The sequence below is a fragment of the Leuresthes tenuis genome, unplaced genomic scaffold (genome assembly GCF_036924035.1).
Source record: "Leuresthes tenuis unplaced genomic scaffold, fLeuTen1.0.hap1 SCAF_35, whole genome shotgun sequence".
NCBI lineage: Eukaryota > Metazoa > Chordata > Actinopteri > Atheriniformes > Atherinopsidae > Leuresthes > Leuresthes tenuis.
The window spans coordinates 738,064-761,673 of NW_027325389.1; the positions used below are offsets into that span (position 1 = coordinate 738,064).

A 23,610-nucleotide genomic window follows, 5' to 3' on the forward strand; every position below is an offset into this window, starting at 1 on the left:
ATAGTTCTGCAGCTTTCTGAAGGTCTTTCACAGTTTTTCTTTGGACATTTTCTACTTTTTCACTCATTTTCAGTCCAGTTTTTTCTTTGTTAAGCCACTTAACTTTGACCTATCATCAGAAATGGTCTCCATGGAAGGGTGGCTGTCAAGAAGCCGTTCTTAAGGAAGGGAAACAGGGAGAAAAGGCTGAGCTGTGCCAAATGACACAAGAAGTGGACTGAAAATCAGTGGCAACAGGTCTTATGGAGGGATGAATCCTCCCCAGAGCCCGGACCTCAACATTATTGAAGCAGTGTGGGATCATCTGACAGAGAACGGAACAAAAGGCAGCCCACATCCAAAGAAGAGCTTTGGGATGTCCTTCAAGAAGCCTGGAGAACTATTCCTGAAGACTCCTTAAAGAAATGACAGAAAGCTGGTCTCAGAGGGTTCAGGCTGTGTTGGAGAATAAAGGAGCTCAGACCAGAGATTCACTTTAAAGCTGCTGAGAACTGAGAAAAACTTCCTATTTTTTGAATATATAAAGAAATAAACTTTTATAGGATTTTATCTTCCTAAAGCGTCACTCATCTGCATTTTCTCATCTCTGACTGTAAATGACTGTAAGTGTTAAATAAAACAGTATTTCTGATATCATTGAGTTAGCTACCGGCTGTGGTTTAAAACCATTAAAAAAGATTGAACCAACACAGTAAAAATAGCAGAACTCCTCACACAATACATATGTCATAAAATTTCTATTACTATTCACTATTAACCCTTTAAGCTCTGAGGCTTTTCAAAGAAAAACAACATTTTAACAGCCAGCTTTCAACAGGCTGCAGATTAAAAATGATCAGAGATGAAAATAAACTCTAAAAGGCAAAAATTAAATTAATTAGTGTTAAAGTTCTTAAAGTTTAAGGAGGGAGTAAATTTAACCACCTAATCTGCATGAGGTGACATCACCGATGACATCACAGTAGATTCTGAACGCATTTCCACATTTTATTTTTCTGATGTTAATGTGTGTTTGTGGGGGGGCTGAAAGGTGTTTTTGTTCTTATAGCTGTTAGTGGGTGTGTGTTAGTGGGGGGGGGGGTTGTTCTTGTAGCTGTTAGCTTAGCTCTCTGGTCCTCCAAACTGAGAGTGTTCTGACAGTTCAGCCTGAGGATGTTTTCTATCTTAAAGGGTCAAACTAAGTGCTAAAGATGGCTGCTTTAATGTAGCCACTCTGTCCCAAACATTATGGGGGGGGGGGGTAAAAGGGTTTTATTTTCTACATGATGGAAATGACTTTAACTGAAAGTCTGAGGAGCAGAGAGGCGGCTCAGAGAAGGAAAGATGTCCCAAACATTAAGCAGGAAGCTGTATTTATTCTCTCTTTTCTAAACTATTTTCTTGCTCTTATTCTTCCGTGAAGCACTTTGTGCTCCCGAGCCTTTCTTTCGGATTCTCAGCCTGAAGTTGAGTGTCTGCAAAGCGATCTGCCGCGATTTCCTGCTTCGGGTTTCCCTTTAAAAGGGGGCAAGGCTCATTGCTGGGAATTCACGTCATTTCGCCGTTTTACACACATCCAGATCAATGAGAGAGAGACACACAGAGAGGGGTGTCTCACTCTTCCAGGAAGGGATTATTAACCAGCGCGCTGCCGACATGTGAAGGAAAACACACGCAGACAAAAGAAGTTTCCGCACGGAGCCGCGCGCCATGGACCCGGCCAGCTCCTAGAAACCAGCCCGCAACAAAGAAAGCAGGAGGCTACATGAGAAAAGACAACTTCTCCCACAACAACGAGCCGAGCAGTCGGGCTGCCGCTTCTGCTGCAGCTGTGCGGCTTTCTGGGGGAAAGCAGAGGACAGACCGAGCTCACGGCGACGGAAAAGTGGAGAAGTTGACGGGAGATCATGTCTGAATCCTCCTCCGCAGCGAACAAGGTAACCCCGCCGGCTCGCTTCCCCCCTTGTCCTTTCCCCCCACCCTGCCTCCCTCCGGGACACACTTTGAGCCCGCTGGAGGCTCGCGCTGCTGCGCTGTGAGCGCGGCGCAGGAGCGCAGACTGTTGCGCCATTCAGCGCGTTTGTTTTGCTGCTCATCTGTTGCTGTTCCTGCACTCCGCTGCTGATGGAAGAAGTCGTGACTGATTGATTTATCCGCGCGGAGGGGACAGAATTGAGCCTGAAAACCCAAAGAGGTGTTTAGAGAGGAAAGCTGAGCAGAATAATGTCTGAATGTTCGCTGAATGATGAACCAACGCTGCACTTTACTCTGTTTCTCAGCACTTTACCGCAAATGTTTAACTTGTATTGAACCAAATTGTGAAATAGCTGGAAAATCAGCTCCTGGGTCCATATAATCCCCCATGTGTCTGTTTATGAGAGACACGGGAACCTGAAGCCACTTTGTGAGCATGTCTGACATGTTGTCATCTGACGGATCTTTAACCAGGAGTCAGGGAAAAATCCATAAATGCAGCCCAAGAAAAACAGCTGGAGATTCAGGTCAATACTGACCAAGGCAGACTTCCTCTGAGGTATTTCAATCCAATTTCAAGCCAGATATTTCTAGTTGTGCCTTTCAGATCTGATATTTTGGAGCTTGTGCGTGTTGTTTATGAGACTCGTTGCTGAGTCTGATGTCACCATCACTGAAGAACCATCGGAGAAGTTTCGGCTCGACTTCACACCGCAGCCCTCGTCTTCATCAGAGGTTTTTACCGCAGGCCTTTCTCTTCTGGAGAGCAGGAGGAAATAGGGGGACTGGGAGATTACTGCTGGCCTTCCACAGGAAATTCCTGGTACATGCTGTTGGTGTGTGGCTCTCAAAGTGTCTGGGTGGTGACAGCAGGCTGAAGCCAGCCGAGGAGACAGAAAATAACAAAACAAAACCCCTGAGCTTCATTTCCTCATGAAATGAAAGTGGCCCCGTGTTCTGCGTTCAGTTGCAGGAAAGGAAGTCAACAGAGATGGAACTGGAAAACCTCACGTTGCAACTTTGTGCGTCGCTGTCCTGGTCGGTCGCTGTCCTGGTCGGTCGCTGTCCTGTACGGTCACTGTCCTGGTCGGTCGCTGTCCTGGTCGGTCGCTGTGCTGGTCGGTCACTGTCCTGGTCGGTCGCTGTCCTGGTCGGTCGCTGTCCTGGTCGGTCGCTGTCCTGGTCGGTCACTGTCCTGTACGGTCGCTGTCCTGGTCGGTCGCTGTCCTGGTCGGTCGCTGTCCTGGTCGGTCACTGTCCTGTACGGTCACTGTCCTGGTCGGTCGGTCACTGTCCTGGTCGGTCACTGTCCTGGTCGGTCGGTCACTGTCCTGTACGGTCACTGTCCTGGTCGGTCACTGTCCTGGTCGGTCGGTCGCTGTCCTGGTCGGTCACTGTCCTGGTCGGTCACTGTCCTGGTTGGTCGCTGTCCTGGTCGGTCGCTGTCCTGGTCGGTCACTGTCCTGTACGGTCGCTGTCCTGGTCGGTCGGTCACTGTCCTGGTCGGTCGCTGTCCTGGTCGGTCACTGTCCTGTACGGTCACTGTCCTGGTCGGTCGCTGTCCTGTACGGTCACTGTCCTGGTCGGTCGCTGTCCTGGTCGGTCGCTGTCCTGTACGGTCGCTGTCCTGGTCGGTCGCTGTCCTGGTCGGTCGCTGTCCTGTACGGTCGTTCGCTGTCCTGGTCGGTCGCTGTCCTGGTCGGTCGGTCGCTGTCCTGGTCGGTCGCTGTCCTGTACGGTCGGTCGCTGTCCTGTACGGTCGGTCGCTGTCCTGGTCGGTCACTGTCCTGTACGGTCACTGTCCTGTACGGTCACTGTCCTGGTCGGTCGGTCGCTGTCCTGGTCGGTCGCTGTCCTGGTCGGTCGGTCGCTGTCCTGGTCGGTCGCTGTCCTGTACGGTCGCTGTCCTGTACGGTCGCTGTCCTGGTCGGTCGGTCGCTGTCCTGGTCGGTCGCTGTCCTGGTCGGTCGGTCGCTGTCCTGTACGGTCGCTGTCCTGGTCGGTCGGTCGCTGTTCTGGTCGGTCGCTGTCCTGTACGGTCGCTGTCCTGTACGGTCGCTGTCCTGGTCGGTCGGTCGCTGTCCTGGTCGGTCGCTGTCCTGTACGGTCGCTGTCCTGTACGGTCGCTGTCCTGGTCGGTCGCTGTCCTGGTCGGTCGCTGTCCTGGTCGGTCGCTGTCCTGTACGGTCGCTGTTTTCACCCATCAGTTTATGCTGGAAGTCTTTATGAATATGGACTCAGGTCCCAAACACAGATGTAAAGGATTGTGATTCGCAAACCGCTCTTGAAAGGGAAAACCTACAAAGTTTATTCTATATTATAGAATTCTGAGGGTTTTTAGTGATAATTTTAGAAATAACGGGTGCAATAAAGTACATGTGTGAGGTTGTTACCTGCAGCAGAGCACTCTCAGTTTGGAGAAAGATGCTTCGTTTAAAGTCGTGCATCGTGTGGTGTCACTTGCACAAAAGGATGTCATAAAAGCTGCGCTTTGGTATCGTTTTGACCGGTCCTGTGGGTTCGGGTTGTGCTGCTGGAATCTGAGTAGTTTTAGTAGCTGTTAGCTTTAGCTCACCTGTCGGGAAGCGTTGTCCAAACTGAGAACGCTCTGATCGCTGCAGGTAATCCTTCCAGCTGAGAGTCATTCAGGTAATCTAATTGGACTAATCATCTCGTCCTGGTATACATGTGCAGGAGGAGAATTGATTTATTGAAAGAAATATGTCTGATTCGCCCGTTTTTAGCTTGTTGGTATCAGATTTTTCCAGTTGGCCTTTTCATCACAAACTGAATTTACAGCTTTGTGTTTGTATCTGTGATTTCGATCTTTGTTTCTCTTATCGTTAGCTTTGATGTTAGCTTTGATGTTAGCTTTGATGTTACCTGTAATGTTAGCTTTGATGTTAGCTGTAATGTTAGCTGTAATGTTAGCTTTGATGTTAGCTTTGATGTTACCTGTAATGTTAGCTGTAATGTTAGCTTTGATGTTAGCTGTAATGTTAGCTTTGATGTTAGCTTTGATGTTACCTGTAATGTTAGCTTTGATGTTAGCTTTGATGTTAGCTGTAATGTTAGCTTTGATGTTAGCTGTAATGTTATATCCTCATTTGTTAGTCGCTTTGGAGAAAAGCGTCTGCTGAATAAACATCTTAAAGACCACAATTAACATTAATATTTGGCCAAATCTGCAGATTATTTTCTTAAATTAATAGAATAATTGTTTGCATTTTGTAAAACACACAGGTACATTTTAATTAATCATATGACAAAATAAAGTGTCTCAATAGTCAAATATTTGCTGTAAGAATGAAACAATCGGTTGCTAAAGGACTTGGTTACGCAGCAGAATGTTGGATCAGGTTAATTTATTAGAAAATAACAAAAGTAAAGTTTTACTTTCACACTTCTGCATCTTTAAGATGAGACTTTGAACTCTGACTCGGGTTAAAATGGACGCTGAGTCTCAGTTTGACACCTTTGTGCTTCGCATAGCAACACGTTAGCTGGAGCCTTCTGCAGATTAAGGTCTGCAGACACTCAGGTTATTAGCGGCACTTTCTCCTCTGTGCAGCGGGCGCTGTTGTGGGTGCACGGCGTGGGGCTGTTTGGGTTCAGGGCCGGTGCATCGTGGAGCTTTGTGAGCCATGCTTTGTGTCTCTGTGTCTATTCATAGCAGGAGAGGAGCTCTTTCAGTCCTTCCGCGAACCCGCTGCCAAACTCCACTTCCTCCCCCGTCCATGCTCCCGCCGCGAGGCCAGCCAGCCGAATGGAGGACGAGCCTGCCAGGCTGCCTGCGCACCTGCGTGAGTCACACACACCAACACAGACGACCAGTGACTCCTACACACTGCCATCATTCGGTCATTTCAACATTTAACAGCTTCTTCTGGCGCTGGAAATGTTTTAGTTTAGCCTGAAATTACGTTTTTCTAATTAAAATCAATCAAATCGCAACAAATGTCATCTCAGGTACCTCAAAGATTCAGTCCGATTCAAGCCAATTAGAGTCCAATTCAATGTAATTAAATCCAATAAGTAAAATCCACGATTGGTCCAATTCACACAGCCGATTAAAACGGTTTCCCAGCTAACGAAACCAACAGATTGCACTGAAACCCGTCCTGAGCTGCACAAGGCGACTGGGGGAGGAAAAAAACTCCCTTTAACAGGAAGAAACCTCCATCAGAACCAGAACCAGGAAGAAACCTCCATCAGAACCAGAACCAGGAAGAAACCTCCATCAGAACCAGAACCAGGAAGGGTCCATCTGCCTGGACCAGCTGGGGCTGAGAGGACAGGAAAGAGGGGACAACAAGCAGCGTAACACCAGGCCAGAGACACCTGCTGAGAGAGAGAAACACAAGTTAATGACAGCAATGATGTCATCTGTACATGGAGGGAGGAGAGGTGCATCATGGGAGCTCCCCCAGCAGGCTGGGCCTATAGCAGCAGAACTATGGGATGTTTCAGGCTCACCTGAGCCATCCCTAACTATAAGCTTTATCAGAAAGGAAAGTTTCAGCCTGATCTTAAAGGTAGAGAGGGTGTCTGCTTCCTGAAGCCAAACTGGCAGCTGGTTCCACAGAGAGGGGCCTGATAACTGAAGGCTCTGCCTCCCATTCTGCTTTTAGGGGCCTGATAACTAAAGGCTCTGCCTCCCATTCTGCTTTTAGGGGCCTGATAACTAAAGGCTCTGCCTCCCATTCTGCTTTTAGGGGCCTGATAACTGAAGGCTCTGCCTCCCATTCTGCTTTTAGGGGCCTGATAACTGAAGGCTCTGCCTCCCATTCTGCTTTTAGGGGCCTGATAACTGAAGGCTCTGCCTCCCATTCTGCTTTTAGGGGCCTGATAACTGAAGGCTCTGCCTCCCATTCTGCTTTTAGGGGCCTGATAACTGAAGGCTCTGCCTCCCATTCTGCTTTTAGGGGCCTGATAACTGAAGGCTCTGCCTCCCATTCTGCTTTTAGGGGCCTGATAACTGAAGGCTCTGCCTCCCATTCTGCTTTTAGGGGCCTGATAACTGAAGGCTCTGCCTCCCATTCTGCTTTTAGGGGCCTGATAACTGAAGGCTCTGCCTCCCATTCTGCTTTTAGGGGCCTGATAACTGAAGGCTCTGCCTCCCATTCTGCTTTTAGGGGCCTGATAACTGAAGGCTCTGCCTCCCATTCTGCTTTTAGGGGCCTGATAACTGAAGGCTCTGCCTCCCGTTCTGCTTTTAGGGGCCTGATAACTGAAGGCTCTGCCTCCCGTTCTGCTTTTAGGGGCCTGATAACTGAAGGCTCTGCCTCCCATTCTGCTTTTAGGGGCCTGATAACTGAAGGCTCTGCCTCCCGTTCTGCTTTTAGGGGCCTGATAACTGAAGGCTCTGCCTCCCATTCTGCTTTTAGGGGCCTGATAACTGAAGGCTCTGCCTCCCATTCTGCTTTTAGGGGCCTGATAACTGAAGGCTCTGCCTCCCATTCTGCTTTTAGGGGCCTGATAACTGAAGGCTCTGCCTCCCATTCTGCTTTTAGGGGCCTGATAACTGAAGGCTCTGCCTCCCATTCTGCTTTTAGGAGCCTGATAACTGAAGGCTCTGCCTCCCATTCTGCTTTTAGGGGCCTGATAACTGAAGGCTCTGCCTCCCATTCTGCTTTTAGGGGCCTGATAACTGAAGGCTCTGCCTCCCATTCTGCTTTTAGGGGCCTGATAACTGAAGGCTCTGCCTCCCATTCTGCTTTTAGGGGCCTGATAACTGAAGGCTCTGCCTCCCATTCTGCTTTTAGGGGCCTGATAACTGAAGGCTCTGCCTCCCATTCTGCTTTTAGGGGCCTGATAACTGAAGGCTCTGCCTCCCATTCTGCTTTTAGGGGCCTGATAACTGAAGGCTCTGCCTCCCATTCTGCTTTTAGGGGCCTGATAACTGAAGGCTCTGCCTCCCATTCTGCTTTTAGGGGCCTGATAACTGAAGGCTCTGCCTCCCATTCTGCTTTTAGGGGCCTGATAACTGAAGGCTCTGCCTCCCATTCTGCTTTTAGGGGCCTGATAACTGAAGGCTCTGCCTCCCATTCTGCTTTTAGGGGCCTGATAACTGAAGGCTCTGCCTCCCATTCTGCTTTTAGGAACTCTGGGAACCACAAGGAAACCTGCAGCCTGAGAGCAAAGTGCTCTGTTGGTCAAGCTGCTCGGGACAGACTTTTGTCCTGTGGATGGAGTTTTATATTTTGGAGGTTGCAACATGTGAGAGTTCAGAAAGGTTCAGAGAGGCAAACACTGTTATCAGAGGGAGAGCACCGATAAATAAGCCTCAGAAACTCTCAGAAACACTCAGAAACACACAGAAACTCACTCCACTATCACTGCATCTCACACAGTCGTTACTTAGCTAACAGCTGATGGAGCAGAGCTGAGGTCAGACTTCTGAGTCGGCTGATCTGAAGCTCTGAAATAAAGAGTTACACATCAGTCAGGTGCAGGTAATACGGCCCAGCTGGGGGGGGGGGGGGGGGGGGGGGGGGGGGGGTGCTGAGGGGGGGTGCTGAGGGGTAAAAATAGGAAAGGAGCTGCCGTACGGAAGCTAACCGCTCATGTTCAGCACATCTAAACCTGAATCAGACGTGTTGTTGCTCGTGTTTGAGCGTAATAACCGGAGGAGAACCAGCCGCTGCTGAGGATGTTAAAGTTCTGCTGAAATGAGCCGAGCAGGAACAGTTTATTACAGGAAGAGTTTCCTCAGCGGCCGAAACTGGCCTCATGTTAACGGAAAGTTGAATTTCTGAAGAAAGTCTGGCTGCTTGGAAGCAAAATATTAAGAAGTGAGACTCAGTTTTTTCTAAGGTGTCATATTACACCTGTAAAGGTGTCCAGTGCAATAAAAACTGGGTTTTTAAGGAGAATCAGGTTCTTAGGGACAAGGTTTGGATCCGTCTGGGACTCTAGGGTCCGGGTGGACAGTCAACCTGAAGCAGATGTTGGACAAGAATTAGAACCTCATTCCCAGCCTAATGGACCGCTAATAAAACACAACTTTTAGTGTCTGTGGAACGTCTTTCAGCAGAGGAGAGGACCTCAGCTGGCCCTTCCTGGGTCTGGTTCTGATGGAGGTTTCTTCCTGGTTCTGGTTCTGATGGAGGTTTCTTCCTGGTTCTGGTTCTGATGGAGGTTCCTTCCTGGTTCTGGTTCTGCTGGAGGTTTCTTCCTGGTTCTAATGGAGGTTTTTTCCTGGTTCTGGTTCTGCTGGAGGTTTCTTCCTGGTTCTGATGGAGGTTTTTTCCTGGTTCTGGTTCTGATGGAGGTTTCTTCCTGGTTCTGGTTCTGCTGGAGGTTTCTTCCTGGTTCTAATGGAGGTTTTTTCCTGGTTCTGGTTCTGCTGGAGGTTTCTTCCTGGTTCTGATGGAGGTTTTTTCCTGGTTCTGGTTCTGATGGAGGTTTCTTCCTGGTTCTGGTTCTGATGGAGGTTTCCTCCTGGTTCTGGTTCTGATGGAGGTTTCTTCCTGGTTCTGATGGAGGTTTCCTCCTGGTTCTGGTTCTGGTTCTGATGGAGGTTTCCTCCTGGTTCTGGTTCTGATGGAGGTTTCTTCCTGGTTCTGATGGAGGTTTCCTCCTGGTTCTGGTTCTGGTTCTGATGGAGGTTTCCTCCTGGTTCTGGTTCTGATGGAGGTTCCTTCCTGGGTCTGGTTCTGATGGAGGTTTCTTCCTGTTTCTGATGGAGGTTTCCTCCTGGTTTTGGTTCTGGTTCTGATGGAGGTTTCCTCCTGGTTCTGGTTCTGATGGAGGTTTCTTCCTGTTAAAGGGAGTTTTTCTCCTGCAGGACGGGGTTTGGATCAGAGAGAAGTTTCTGTTGGTTTCCTGAGTCGAGCTCCTGTTTTTAATTGGACTTTATGATTCGGGTTTCTGTTAATCTGCTGGTTTCCTTCGCTGTGAAACCTTTATAAACCTTGTATGAACTGGACTGAGAGATCCGTAGGGCTTTATGAATAAACCCGGAGTGATTACTCTATGATCTCTGTTCTTATCGGGTCCAACTTCTCTGTTCTTCTGAGTTTTGCTCAGCTGTTGCACCGGGAGGGAAACCCAGTTTCAGAGGGTTTCAGTGGGAGGAGGAAGTGGATTCAGAGTGGATTCAGGGTGGATTCAGAGTGGATTCAGAGTGGATTCAGAGTGGATTCAGGGTGGATTCAGGGTGGATTCAGGGTGGATTCAGGGTTGATTCAGGGTGGATTCAGAGTGGATTCAGGGTGGATTCAGGGTTGATTCAGGGTGGATTCAGAGTGGGTACCGAGTGGATTCAGGGTGGATTCAGAGTGGATTCAGAGTGGATTCAGAGTGGATTCAGGGTGGATTCAGGGTGGATTCAGAGTGGATTCAGGGTGGATTCGGTGTGGATTCAGTGTGGATTCAGTGTGGATTCAGTGTGGATTCAGGGTGGATTCGGGGTGGATTCAGGGTGGATTCAGAGTGGATTCAGGGTGGATTCGGTGTGGATTCGGAGTGGATTCGGAGTGGATTCAGGGTGGATTCAGTGTGGATTCAGAGTGAATTCAGGGTGGATTCAGAGTGGATTCAGAGTGGATTCAGAGTGGATTCAGAGTGGATTCAGAGTGGATTCAGAGTGGTACCAGAGTGTAAATCTATCTTATTTGCTGTAAAGAAAGCTCCTCGGAGCAGCTTTAGGTCCAACTGGAGCTGGGATGGACCTGTGGGGCCACAGGCTTCTGTTTGGGCCCCGGGTTTGAAGCAGGCGGCAGCTGGAGGCTCCTGCCGGCTCCTCGTTTCTTACCCAATCAGGGAGGAGGCGGGGCTGGAGCCGGGCCACGGTTCAAAGAGTAACCTGCTTCAGCCCGTCAATGTTTAACCGGTTCTGTTTACTTCTTTCTGCTCCGGGTGTGGAGTTCAGGGCTGTTTCTGGGGGGCTGAAGCTGGCCGAGGTGAACAGGAAACTCCCTCGGCACGCTTCCTCTTTTGCATTGTTGCAGAAAAAGGAAGTTTCCTGCCGAGCAAACCGCCGGCTCGCTTCTCACGTGGAAGTCTGTTTGGGTCAGATTCAGTCAGTTCCTCATGCAGCACCTGCAGCTCAGGAGGAAAACGTCTCGTCTTCTGTCCTCTGCCCCCCCCGCTGTCACACATGGAAACAAACCGTCACTCGGAGGAGGTTTGTTGTCCTGGCAGGAGGAGGTGGGGGGGGGGTGAAAAAAGAAGACAGAAAGAAAAAGAATGAGGGAGGAAATTGCAGTGTGGGCAGAAATCCGCCTTCTCCATTTCCTGGGGAGGAAGTGGATTAGATCGGCTGCTGCCTGCTCTGAAGAATGCTGCCAGGCTCAGTTTTTAACCCTCTCAGTCAGACCTCACCCCCCCCACCACCCAGGGAACCTACCGGGAACGAAAAGCCACAATATCTGCTTTATTCCTCTAATAAAAACTGCAGCGTGGCCAATTCCTCTGTTTAAGGGGATAAAAGAGAAGAAATCAGTCTGAAAATACATGTTTAGATTTATTATATGAATACTTACAGTGATACAGTTTATTATATGAATACTTACAGTGATGCAGTTTATTATATGAATACTTACAGTGATGCAGTTTATTATATGAATACTTACAGTGATGCAGTTTATTCTATGAATACTTACAGTGATGCAGTTTATTATATGAATACTTACAGTGATGCAGTTTATTATATGAATACTTACAGTGATGCAGTTTATTCTATGAATACTTACAGTGATGCAGTTTATTATATGAATACTTACAGTGATGCAGTTTATTATATGAATACTTACAGTGATGCAGTTTATTCTATGAATACTTACAGTGATGCAGTTTATTATATGAATACTTACAGTGATGCAGTTTATTATATGAATACTTACAGTGATGCAGTTTATTATATGAATACTTACAGTGATGCAGTTTATTATATGAATACTTACAGTGATGCAGTTTATTATATGAATACTTACAGTGATACAGTTTATTATATGAATACTTACAGTGATGCAGTTTATTATATGAATACTTACAGTGATACAGTTTATTATATGAATACTTACAGTGATACAGTTTATTCTATGAATACTTACAGTGATGCAGTTTATTATATGAATACTTACAGTGATACAGTTTATTATATGAATACTTACAGTGATGCAGTTTATTCTATGAATACTTACAGTGATACAGTTTATTATATGAATACTTACAGTGATGCAGTTTATTATATGAATACTTACAGTGATGCAGTTTATTATATGAATACTTACAGTGATACAGTTTATTATATGAATACTTACAGTGATACAGTTTATTATATGAATACTTACAGTGATGCAGTTTATTCTATGAATACTTACAGTGATGCAGTTTATTATATGAATACTTACAGTGATGCAGTTTATTCTATGAATACTTACAGTGATACAGTTTATTATATGAATACTTACAGTGATGCAGTTTATTATATGAATACTTACAGTGATGCAGTTTATTATATGAATACTTACAGTGATGCAGTTTATTATATGAATACTTACAGTTTATTCTATGAATACTTACAGTGATGCAGTTTATTATATGAATACTTACAGTGATGCAGTTTATTATATGAATACTTACAGTGATACAGTTTATTATATGAATACTTACAGTGATACAGTTTATTCTATGAATACTTACAGTGATACAGTTTATTATGTGAATACTTACAGTGATACAGTTTATTATAGTGAATACTTACAGTGATGCAGTTTATTCTATGAATACTTACAGTGATGCAGTTTATTCTATGAATACTTACAGTGATACAGTTTATTATATGAATACTTACAGTGATACAGTTTATTATATGAATACTTACAGTGATACAGTTTATTATATGAATACTTACAGTGATGCAGTTTATTCTATGAATACTTACAGTGATGCAGTTTATTATATGAATACTTACAGTGATACAGTTTATTATATGAATACTTACAGTGATGCAGTTTATTATATGAATACTTACAGTGATGCAGTTTATTATATGAATACTTACAGTGATGCAGTTTATTATATGAATACTTACAGTGATGCAGTTTATTCTATGAATACTTACAGTGATACAGTTTATTATATGAATACTTACAGTGATACAGTTTATTATGTGAATACTTACAGTGATACAGTTTATTCTATGAATACTTACAGTGATGCAGTTTATTATATGAATACTTACAGTGATACAGTTTATTATATGAATACTTACAGTGATGCAGTTTATTATATGAATACTTACAGTGATGCAGTTTATTCTATGAATACTTACAGTGATGCAGTTTATTATATGAATACTTACAGTGATGCAGTTTATTATATGAATACTTACAGTGATGCAGTTTATTATATGAATACTTACAGTGATGCAGTTTATTATATGAATACTTACAGTGATACAGTTTATTCTATGAATACTTACAGTGATGCAGTTTATTATATGAATACTTACAGTGATGCAGTTTATTCTATGAATACTTACAGTGATACAGTTTATTCTATGAATACTTACAGTGATGCAGTTTATTATATGAATACTTACAGTGATGCAGTTTATTATATGAATACTTACAGTGATGCAGTTTATTATATGAATACTTACAGTGATGCAGTTTATTCTATGAATACTTACAGTGATACAGTTTATTATATGAATACTTACAGTGATACAGTTTATTCTATGAATACTTACAGTGATGCAGTTTATTATATGAATACTTACAGTGATACAGTTTATTATATGAATACTTACAGTGATGCAGTTTATTATATGAATACTTACAGTGATGCAGTTTATTCTATGAATACTTACAGTGATGCAGTTTATTATATGAATACTTACAGTGATACAGTTTATTATATGAATACTTACAGTGATGCAGTTTATTATATGAATACTTACAGTGATGCAGTTTATTATATGAATACTTACAGTGATGCAGTTTATTATATGAATACTTACAGTGATGCAGTTTATTATATGAATACTTACAGTGATGCAGTTTATTCTATGAATACTTACAGTGATACAGTTTATTCTATGAATACTTACAGTGATGCAGTTTATTATATGAATACTTACAGTGATCCAGTTTATTCTATGAATACTTACAGTGATACAGTTTATTATATGAATACTTACAGTGATGCAGTTTATTATATGAATACTTACAGTGATGCAGTTTATTCTATGAATACTTACAGTGATGCAGTTTATTATATGAATACTTACAGTGATACAGTTTATTATATGAATACTTACAGTGATGCAGTTTATTATATGAATACTTACAGTGATGCAGTTTATTATATGAATACTTACAGTGATGCAGTTTATTATATGAATACTTACAGTGATGCAGTTTATTATATGAATACTTACAGTGATGCAGTTTATTCTATGAATACTTACAGTGATACAGTTTATTCTATGAATACTTACAGTGATACAGTTTATTCTATGAATACTTACAGTGATACAGTTTATTATATGAATACTTACAGTGATGCAGTTTATTATATGAATACTTACAGTGATGCAGTTTATTATATGAATACTTACAGTGATGCAGTTTATTATATGAATACTTACAGTGATGCAGTTTATTCTATGAATACTTACAGTGATACAGTTTATTATATGAATACTTACAGTGATGCAGTTTATTATATGAATACTTACAGTGATGCAGTTTATTATATGAATACTTACAGTGATGCAGTTTATTATATGAATACTTACAGTGATGCAGTTTATTATATGAATACTTACAGTGATGCAGTTTATTATATGAATACTTACAGTGATACAGTTTATTCTATGAATACTTACAGTGATACAGTTTATTCTATGAATACTTACAGTGATACAGTTTATTATATGAATACTTACAGTGATGCAGTTTATTATATGAATACTTACAGTGATGCAGTTTATTATATGAATACTTACAGTGATGCAGTTTATTATATGAATACTTACAGTGATGCAGTTTATTCTATGAATACTTACAGTGATGCAGTTTATTATATGAATACTTACAGTGATGCAGTTTATTATATGAATACTTACAGTGATACAGTTTATTCTATGAATACTTACAGTGATGCAGTTTATTCTATGAATACTTACAGTGATACAGTTTATTCTATGAATACTTACAGTGATGCAGTTTATTATATGAATACTTACAGTGATGCAGTTTATTCTATGAATACTTACAGTGATGCAGTTTATTATATGAATACTTACAGTGATGCAGTTTATTATATGAATACTTACAGTGATGCAGTTTATTATATGAATACTTACAGTGATGCAGTTTATTATATGAATACTTACAGTTTATTATATGAATACTTACAGTGATGCAGTTTATTATATGAATACTTACAGTGATGCAGTTTATTATATGAATACTTACAGTGATGCAGTTTATTATATGAATACTTACAGTGATGCAGTTTATTATATGAATACTTACAGTGATGCAGTTTATTATATGAATACTTACAGTTTATTATATGAATACTTACAGTGATGCAGTTTATTATATGAATACTTACAGTGATGCAGTTTATTCTATGAATACTTACAGTGATACAGTTTATTATATGAATACTTACAGTGATGCAGTTTATTATATGAATACTTACAGTGATACAGTTTATTCTATGAATACTTACAGTGATGCAGTTTATTCTATGAATACTTACAGTGATACAGTTTATTCTATGAATACTTACAGTGATGCAGTTTATTATATGAATACTTACAGTGATGCAGTTTATTATATGAATACTTACAGTTTATTATATGAATACTTACAGTGATGCAGTTTATTATATGAATACTTACAGTGATGCAGTTTATTATATGAATACTTACAGTGATGCAGTTTATTCTATGAATACTTACAGTGATGCAGTTTATTATATGAATACTTACAGTGATGCAGTTTATTATATGAATACTTACAGTTTATTATATGAATACTTACAGTGATGCAGTTTATTATATGAATACTTACAGTGATGCAGTTTATTATATGAATACTTACAGTGATGCAGTTTATTCTATGAATACTTACAGTGATACAGTTTATTCTATGAATACTTACAGTGATGCAGTTTATTCTATGAATACTTACAGTGATACAGTTTATTATATGAATACTTACAGTGATACAGTTTATTCTATTAATACTTACAGTGATGCAGTTTATTATATGAATACTTACAGTGATACAGTTTATTATATGAATACTTACAGTGATACAGTTTATTCTATTAATACTTACAGTGATACAGTTTATTATATGAATACTTACAGTGATACAGTTTATTATATGAATACTTACAGTGATGCAGTTTATTCTATGAATACTTACAGTGATACAGTTTATTCTATGAATACTTACAGTGATACAGTTTATTCTATGAATACTTACAGTGATACAGTTTATTATATGAATACTTACAGTTTATTATATGAATACTTACAGTGATGCAGTTTATTCTATGAATACTTACAGTGATACAGTTTATTATATGAATACTTACAGTGATACAGTTTATTATATGAATACTTACAGTGATGCAGTTTATTCTATGAATACTTACAGTGATACAGTTTATTATATGAATACTTACAGTGATACAGTTTATTATATGAATACTTACAGTGATGCAGTTTATTATATGAATACTTACAGTGATACAGTTTATTATATGAATACTTACAGTGATGCAGTTTATTATATGAATACTTACAGTGATACAGTTTATTATATGAATACTTACAGTGATGCAGTTTATTATATGAATACTTACAGTGATACAGTTTATTCTATGAATAACTGAGGAACCAACAGCCTGCAGTTATCTGCAGAAGAACACGGGCTTTATGTTCAAGGCTGGATTCACACTGAAGGTCTGAGGCTGAATTCATGAGAAGGTTTCAGGTGAAAAAGAAGAAATAAGTGAAGATGGGAATGAATAGATCAATACGATGAAGGCAAGAAATGCAGAAATATTCTCCTTTAAATAAAGAATAAAACTGAGTTCTTCAACACAAACTTAAATAATACAGTTTGAGATGAATTCATCATCATATGAATGTATTTATTCAGCCTTTATTCCTCAGTTTAAAACTGTAAATCAGGTTTAAATGAGGCGATTTATTCTCTAACAGGATCACATGACTCCACTTCTGGGACTCTTACTGGTAAATATGGAAAATGTCCCACTGAATCTCAGTTTGAGCTCATATGTTGTGACCAGCTGTTTGTCCACATCTGGCCGGTTCTGTGAAGTCGGGGAGCTAAACGTAGCTCTGTATCCTGCTCTTTATGTCAGATGAACGCGGCTTTTCTCTCTGAATTTCCTCCTCACACCTTGTTGTCCTGGAGCTGCTGGAGCTGCAGCCCTGAAGCTCGGTTCTGATCATCGACTTCAAGGCGCCTCAATTCAGTCCGGCTCGGTCCACCTGTTTCATTCAGTGTTGTTCAGCCTCTGGAAGACGGGCCGTGAGCTGCTGGATGTGTTTTAATTCAGTCGCAGCACGTTTGGTGCTGCAGGTGATTGGATTATTATCAATTATTATCAATTATTATCAATTATTATTGATCAGAGGTCTGAAGGTCACCAGCAGGAATGTCTTCCTGGGTCATTTTTAAAGAAATCCATGTCCGAGGAAACCAGACTGGCTGGTTTTCCTCTGTGTGTGTGCATGTGTGTGTGTGAGTGTGTGTGTGTGTGTGTGCACGTGTGTGTGCACGTGTGTGTGTGTGTGTGCACACAGCTGGCTTTGCACTGCATGCTTGTGTGTGTGGATCTTGTGTCTCAAAGCTTCGCACCAGAGGTAGTGTAGGTGTGTGTGTGTGTTGGGGAGGTGTTAAAAGTGTATGTGTGTGTGTGTGCATGTGTGTGTGTGCACGTGTGTGTGTGCACGTGTGTGTGTGTTTGGGCTTCTGAGGGGAAATTTCCTGCCCCTGGAAGCAGCTCCTGTCCTCAGGAATTTCCTGAGTGGGCAGTCGGCGCTTCCTGAATAAATGTTGTTGTTGTTGTTGGTGCGTGTGCACGTGTGTGTGTGCATGTGTGTGTGTGTAACTCTCTCTCCTTTCTCCTCTGAAAGGGAAACTGTTCTCACATGCCAGCGAGCGCAGCCCCCCCCCCCCTTCCTGTTCGCGACACACTCCACATGGTGCCTCTAACATGGAGGGGGGGGGGGGGCTGATCTCAGGCTTTTATAGGAAAAGTAACAGAAGCTGCAGTGGCTGGAAATCCTCTTCCTCTCGTTAAAATGTCCAGTTAATGAAATTCCTTCCATCTGCTTTGTAAACACTGCGATTTGGAGGCTTTCTGCTGCCTCACAGGAAGTGATGCGTCTTTATTTGTGTTTGGACTGAAGAACAGAAGAAATGTTGATGCTGTCTTTGCTGAAAGCCCACCCACAGAAGCAGACGCTCCACTTCCTTCTGCCTTTCTCCTTTCAGTGGACGGGCTTCACAGGTCTCTGGAATAGAAACCCTTCCCTGCTCACTGATAGAAGCCGGGCATGTCTGTGCTGGAAGCAGGAAGCAGAGGCTCAGCTGTGCAAATACACTGAGAAGTAAGAGATGGCTGCTGATGGGAGTGGAGTGGAGCTTAAACTGGGAGAAACTCCGATGGAGACACAGGTTAATAAAGGTTGATCAGGAAGTGTTTCAGCTGCAGCCGAACATCTCCAGCTGTTCTGCTGCTGTCGGGTTGGACTGCAGACGGAACCCGGAGGATTATTTTTAGACTCCATAGCGTGACAGTCAGGTTGGGCTTCACCAAAGCAACGAATTCCAACATCTCCAGCTCCTTTCAGCAGCTTCTAAAGCACATAAATATAACAAAAAGATGCCAGAAAGTGATCAAAGGAACGATTCAACTGAAGTTAGAATCTAAAGTTAAGAATAGCTACAGTTCTGTGAAAAAAGAAAGTGCCTTTATTTTTATTCTAAGGTTTTATATATCAGGTCCGTCCCAGCAAGTTCATTCCAGAGCTACATCTCAGACTCTCCAGGCCTCAGTTAGCATGCTAAAGGTCAAAGGTCACCCCAAGGTGAAAAAGCCCAGAGCTACATCTCAGACTCTACAGGCCTCAGTTAGCATGTTAAAGGTTAAAGGTCACCCCAAGGTGAAGAAGCCCAGAGCTACATCTCAGACTCTACAGGCCTCAGTTAGCATGTTAAAGGTTAAAGGTCACCCCAAGGTGAAGAAGCCCAGAGCTACATCTCAGACTCTACAGGCCTCAGTTAGCATGCTAAAGGTTAAAGGTCACCCCAAGGTGAAGAAGCCCAGAGCTACATCTCAGACTCTACAGGCCTCAGTTAGCATGTTAAAGGTCAAAGGTCACCCCAAGGTGAAAAAGCCCAGAGCTACATCTCAGACTCTACAGGCCTCAGTTAGCATGTTAAAGGTTAAAGGTCACTCCAAGGTGAAAAAGCCCAGAGCTACATCTCAGACTCTACAGGCCTCAGTTAGCATGTTAAAGGCTAAAGGTCACTCCAAGGTGAAAAAGCCCAGAGCTACATCTCAGACTCTACGGGCCTCAGTTAGCATGTTAAAGGTTAAAGGTCACCCCAAGGTGAAGAAGCCCAGAGCTACATCTCAGACTCTACAGGCCTCAGTTAGCATGTTAAAGGTTAAAGGTCACCCCAAGGTGAAGAAGCCCAGAGCTACATCTCAGACTCTACAGGCCTCAGTTAGCATGCTAAAGGTTAAAGGTCACCCCAAGGTGAAAAAGCCAAGAGCTACATCTCAGACTCTACAGGCCTCAGTTAGCATGTTAAAGGTTAAAGTTCACCCCAAGGTGAAGAAGCCCAGAGCTACATCTCAGACTCTACAGGCCTCAGTTAGCATGCTAAAGGTCAAAGGTCATGGCAGCACAGTTAGAAAAAGACTGAACAAGGATGGCTTGTTTGGAAGGGCTGCAGGAGAAAGCCTCTTCTCTCTAAAAAGAACATGGCAGCACAGCTTAGGTTTGCAAAGCTGCATCTGAACAAAGCTCAAGACTTCTGGAACAATGTCCTTTGGACAGACCAGAGCAAAGTGGAGATGTTTGGTCCTAATGCACAGCAGCACGTTTGGAGGAAACCAAACACAGCATATCAGCACAAACACCTCATACCAGCTGTCCTCAGAGTAAAAGCGACCCCAGAGACCTCAAAGGTGCAGATAGTTCATGGTCACATCGGCTCCCGTTAGCATTTCCACACGTTGTGGCTCCAAACTACTGGAAATAAGCTCGTTGCTGCTGTTAAACACGGTGATCTCTTTCCTTCTGGCTCAGGCGCCGCAGAAAAGAAAAGAAAAGCGGTTAAATGTCATGTTTAAGCCCATGTTTAAGCGGGGGGGTGGAGCCTATCCCAGCGGTCAGGGTGAGGGGCGGGGTCACCTGGACAGGTCGCCATCACAGAGACAAACATCCTGAGGACAGTTTAGAGACAGTTTAACCCAACAGCGTGTTTCAGCACGTCTGGAGAAAAGCAAACACGGCGTATCAGCAGCAGCGCGACAGTAAATCAGTTATTGTTCAAATAACCCCCACTGCTGAATACCGACTTCACCTGGAGCAAAGGCTGCTGAATGACGGGGCAAGCAGGGCCTTTGGCTTCATTCAGCCCGAGTCTTTCAAGCTGCTGCATTGGAAAAGAAAAAATGGAGGCAGCAGAAAAAAATTGGCTCCTGAACAAAAGGAAGAGTGGCAGTTGAATTCAGGAACTAACCTACAAGAGCTGGCTTGCTCCTGAGCTCAACGCCTAACTATCAAAAACAGGTCGCGCTACTTCCTGGCCATAAAAGCTGAGTGTGACTGATGAGCTGCTTCACGTTTGTTTTGACTGGATGAAGTCCAGTTCAGCCGGACGGGACAAGCAGGCGCATGCTGCTGGAGGAAGTGGAGGATGTGTGCGGGGGGGGGTTCTTTTGAATGAAAAGTAAAAGTGTGTGGAGGTGGATTTTCCCTCGCCGCACCCACCTGACAGAGAATCGATGTGCACAGACTCGCTCAAAGGGAGATGAATAAGTGAGGAAATGTGTCGCTCTCTTGCCCACATGCGCCTTAGTCGGGGTGTCAGAAGGTCACGAGCAACCCTCCTCCTCCTTCCTCCTGTCTGGAGGAGGAAAAGCCTTCACTCCACTCAGAGAGCAAGACCAATATCCGGTCGCGCTAAACTGGAGTTCTCTGTTTGAGATGCATGTGCATCGGTTATATTTAGGTGGGAAACAGTATCTAATCTGACTTTTACGTCCTATTATGACTCAAAATACACAATATGTGCACTTTTTGTTCCAGTTTTACATATTAAGAGCCTGTGAAATAACTAGCAGCTGTTTGTAAAAGAACAGAAATGCTTATATTAACATTTTAAACCTTAGGTTTAGCAGCAGCTAAACTTTATACTTTTGGGTGCATTTCTCTTATATAGTTGTTGCTTGAAAATGTAACTGAAACTGATCTTGACATTTCAATGTACAGATTTAACTGTGATTAAACGGTGCTCCACAAAATTAGTCTCATATAGCAGCTACATACTGTAGCCACCAAGCTAGCTAGAAATCAGGAATTGCTCACAGCTGTTTTTTGTTTGACAGGAGATGTATTCACCCACAGCCAAAGTAATCGACATGGAGGGGATGCTAGCTTATTTCTAAATAAATATCCTCTGAACTACGTCTTTAGAGAAGTCAGCGAGGTTTACAAGAACAAGTCTGATAGAAAAAGTTAAGCTAAGTAAGCTAGCTGTGTGAAAAACTAGCAAAAACACTGGTAGCTTCTCATATGTTGTATGAAGTGAACTGCAGATAAATAAACAGGTGAGCTAACAATGTAGTAGTAACGTTGTTTATCATGTACCAATTTAATTTTACATCCTTATGGTCAACTAGACGCCATCATATAGCTGCTGTTTGGCAATTCGCTAAATCGCTAACGTTATTGCTAACAGTGTATCGCTGTTTTTCTTTTAAAATGTGTCAAAGTAATTTTCTTGTGCCGTTAATATTAAAGATTTTGAATTTGGTTAGTGGTTAGGACACAGGGTTTATTGTGAACTGGATTTAGATGCACACTGTTTCATGAAAATGTGGTTTTAATGAGGAGGAAACATCAATAGCATACCAGCTAAAACATACTATCTCTATAGGTAATGGAAACGGCAGGAAACTGGGTGTAGCTTCTACAACCACAATAAATGAGCAGTGCTAATTGGGCACTGGGGGCTATAAGCTTCCACTGGAATGCTAATTGTCGGGTTACTTGCACCACACAAACAAAGGCTACTTAATACAGGTGTGTTGCTGGTAATATTTTGATAAAAACAACAGAAACGGAATCAACAGTTCACCTGATCAACTCGGCTTTTTATCTTTCTATTGAACTTGCATCTGTTCTCCATCAGTTAGCGCAGCCAGGTGCTGAGGTGGGTTCATGCTCACTGATCTGAGCCTTTTGCATAGAGTCTATGGTGAGATTTTAGGCTTTTAGACCATCTGTATAATGATAATTAGGGAGCATGTCCTCTGTTTCCATTGTTGCATCCAAAGTTTTACTTTCCTTTGTAAACAGAACCCAAAGAGCTGGTTCCATCATCTGTTGAGTGGAAACACTTTGGATTCAGGGCGAGTGATGCTAACCAGGAACAGATCAGCTGCAGAGTTACTGAAGCATCTGAAAACAAAGAGTCCGACGGTTGGTCCTACAGCACCGACTCTGTTTTCTCCAGGTTTGAATGATTTAAACAGGAAGTGGTCCTGTTGGTTTATTCTGTTAGAATTTCTGTTTGGTTCTGATGAGAAGAAGCAGAATGTAGCTCAGTGTGGATGGAAGCCGAGTTCTGTTCACAGAAGGTTTTCTCCAGCATCTGAGTAACTGGGATCTTAATATTGCTCAAATTAACTGTGTTTGTTGCCATTTTGGCCGTAATTGGACTCAGAAACGAACAATTAGTTCTGGATCGATTACTTGTCTTTTTCGAGGTGTTTCATATGTGTCAGATGAGGTGTTGGAAGTCGTTTATTTGGGGGGGGGGGGGCTTTCTGTGAGATAAAACTTGGGGAACATGGTCCACAGCGTGAGTTCTGCTGGTTCTGGATGGGACGGACCTCATTAACTCGTCTGGCTGAGAGGGGAAGCCGTCGGCTTCTGTACCGCAACAAGGAAACAAGATACCAGTGATCTCATCCTCCTCTTCCCTTCATTCATCCCAAGCGCTTATGAGTTGCCTTGGCAACTCGTGCGCTCTGTGTGTGTGTGTGTGTGTATGTGCACGTGCACGCTCTGTGTGTGTGTGTGTGTGTTCGTGAGCATTAGCGTGGGCCTGAGAAACCACAGAGTGAAAATTATGTGTCATCAGAGAGGATTAGGAGCCCACGGTTTAGTCAAGGGTTTGGGATCCTGCTGCTGTCGTGTTTCAGGGTTTTATTCAGAGTAAACACGCACACACACGTGCACACACACGTGCACACGCACGTGCACTGTCATGGACGCTGTGAACCTGAGATGCATTCAGCAGGCAGGCCGATGACGAGGACTGAAATTGATTTTCTTGTAGCCTACGACAAATCTTTTGGCTGAATTTGCTCCAGAAAAGGAGCAGAAAGTCCATTTATCTTGAG

At 42.9% G+C, this 23,610-nt stretch overlaps 1 protein-coding gene across 4 annotated transcripts in view; it reads left to right on the forward strand.

Moving 5' to 3' along the window:
- Nucleotides 1–1,529: 1,529 nt before the first annotated feature.
- Nucleotides 1,530–23,610, forward strand: part of etv6 (ETS variant transcription factor 6) — a 37,023-nt gene continuing 14,942 nt past the window's right edge. Inside the window, exons 1-2 of one of the 4 annotated variants that reach the window (XM_072379111.1) lie at nucleotides 1,530–1,916; nucleotides 5,627–5,756. In XM_072379111.1, the coding sequence (XP_072235212.1) occupies nucleotides 1,887–1,916; nucleotides 5,627–5,756 (160 nt within the window). In that variant the 5' untranslated portion in view covers nucleotides 1,530–1,886. Of the gene's footprint in view, nucleotides 1,917–2,357; nucleotides 2,513–5,626; nucleotides 5,757–23,610 lie in introns of those variants that run through there. The other 3 variants (XM_072379112.1, XM_072379113.1, XM_072379114.1) reach the window with 3 other exon arrangements.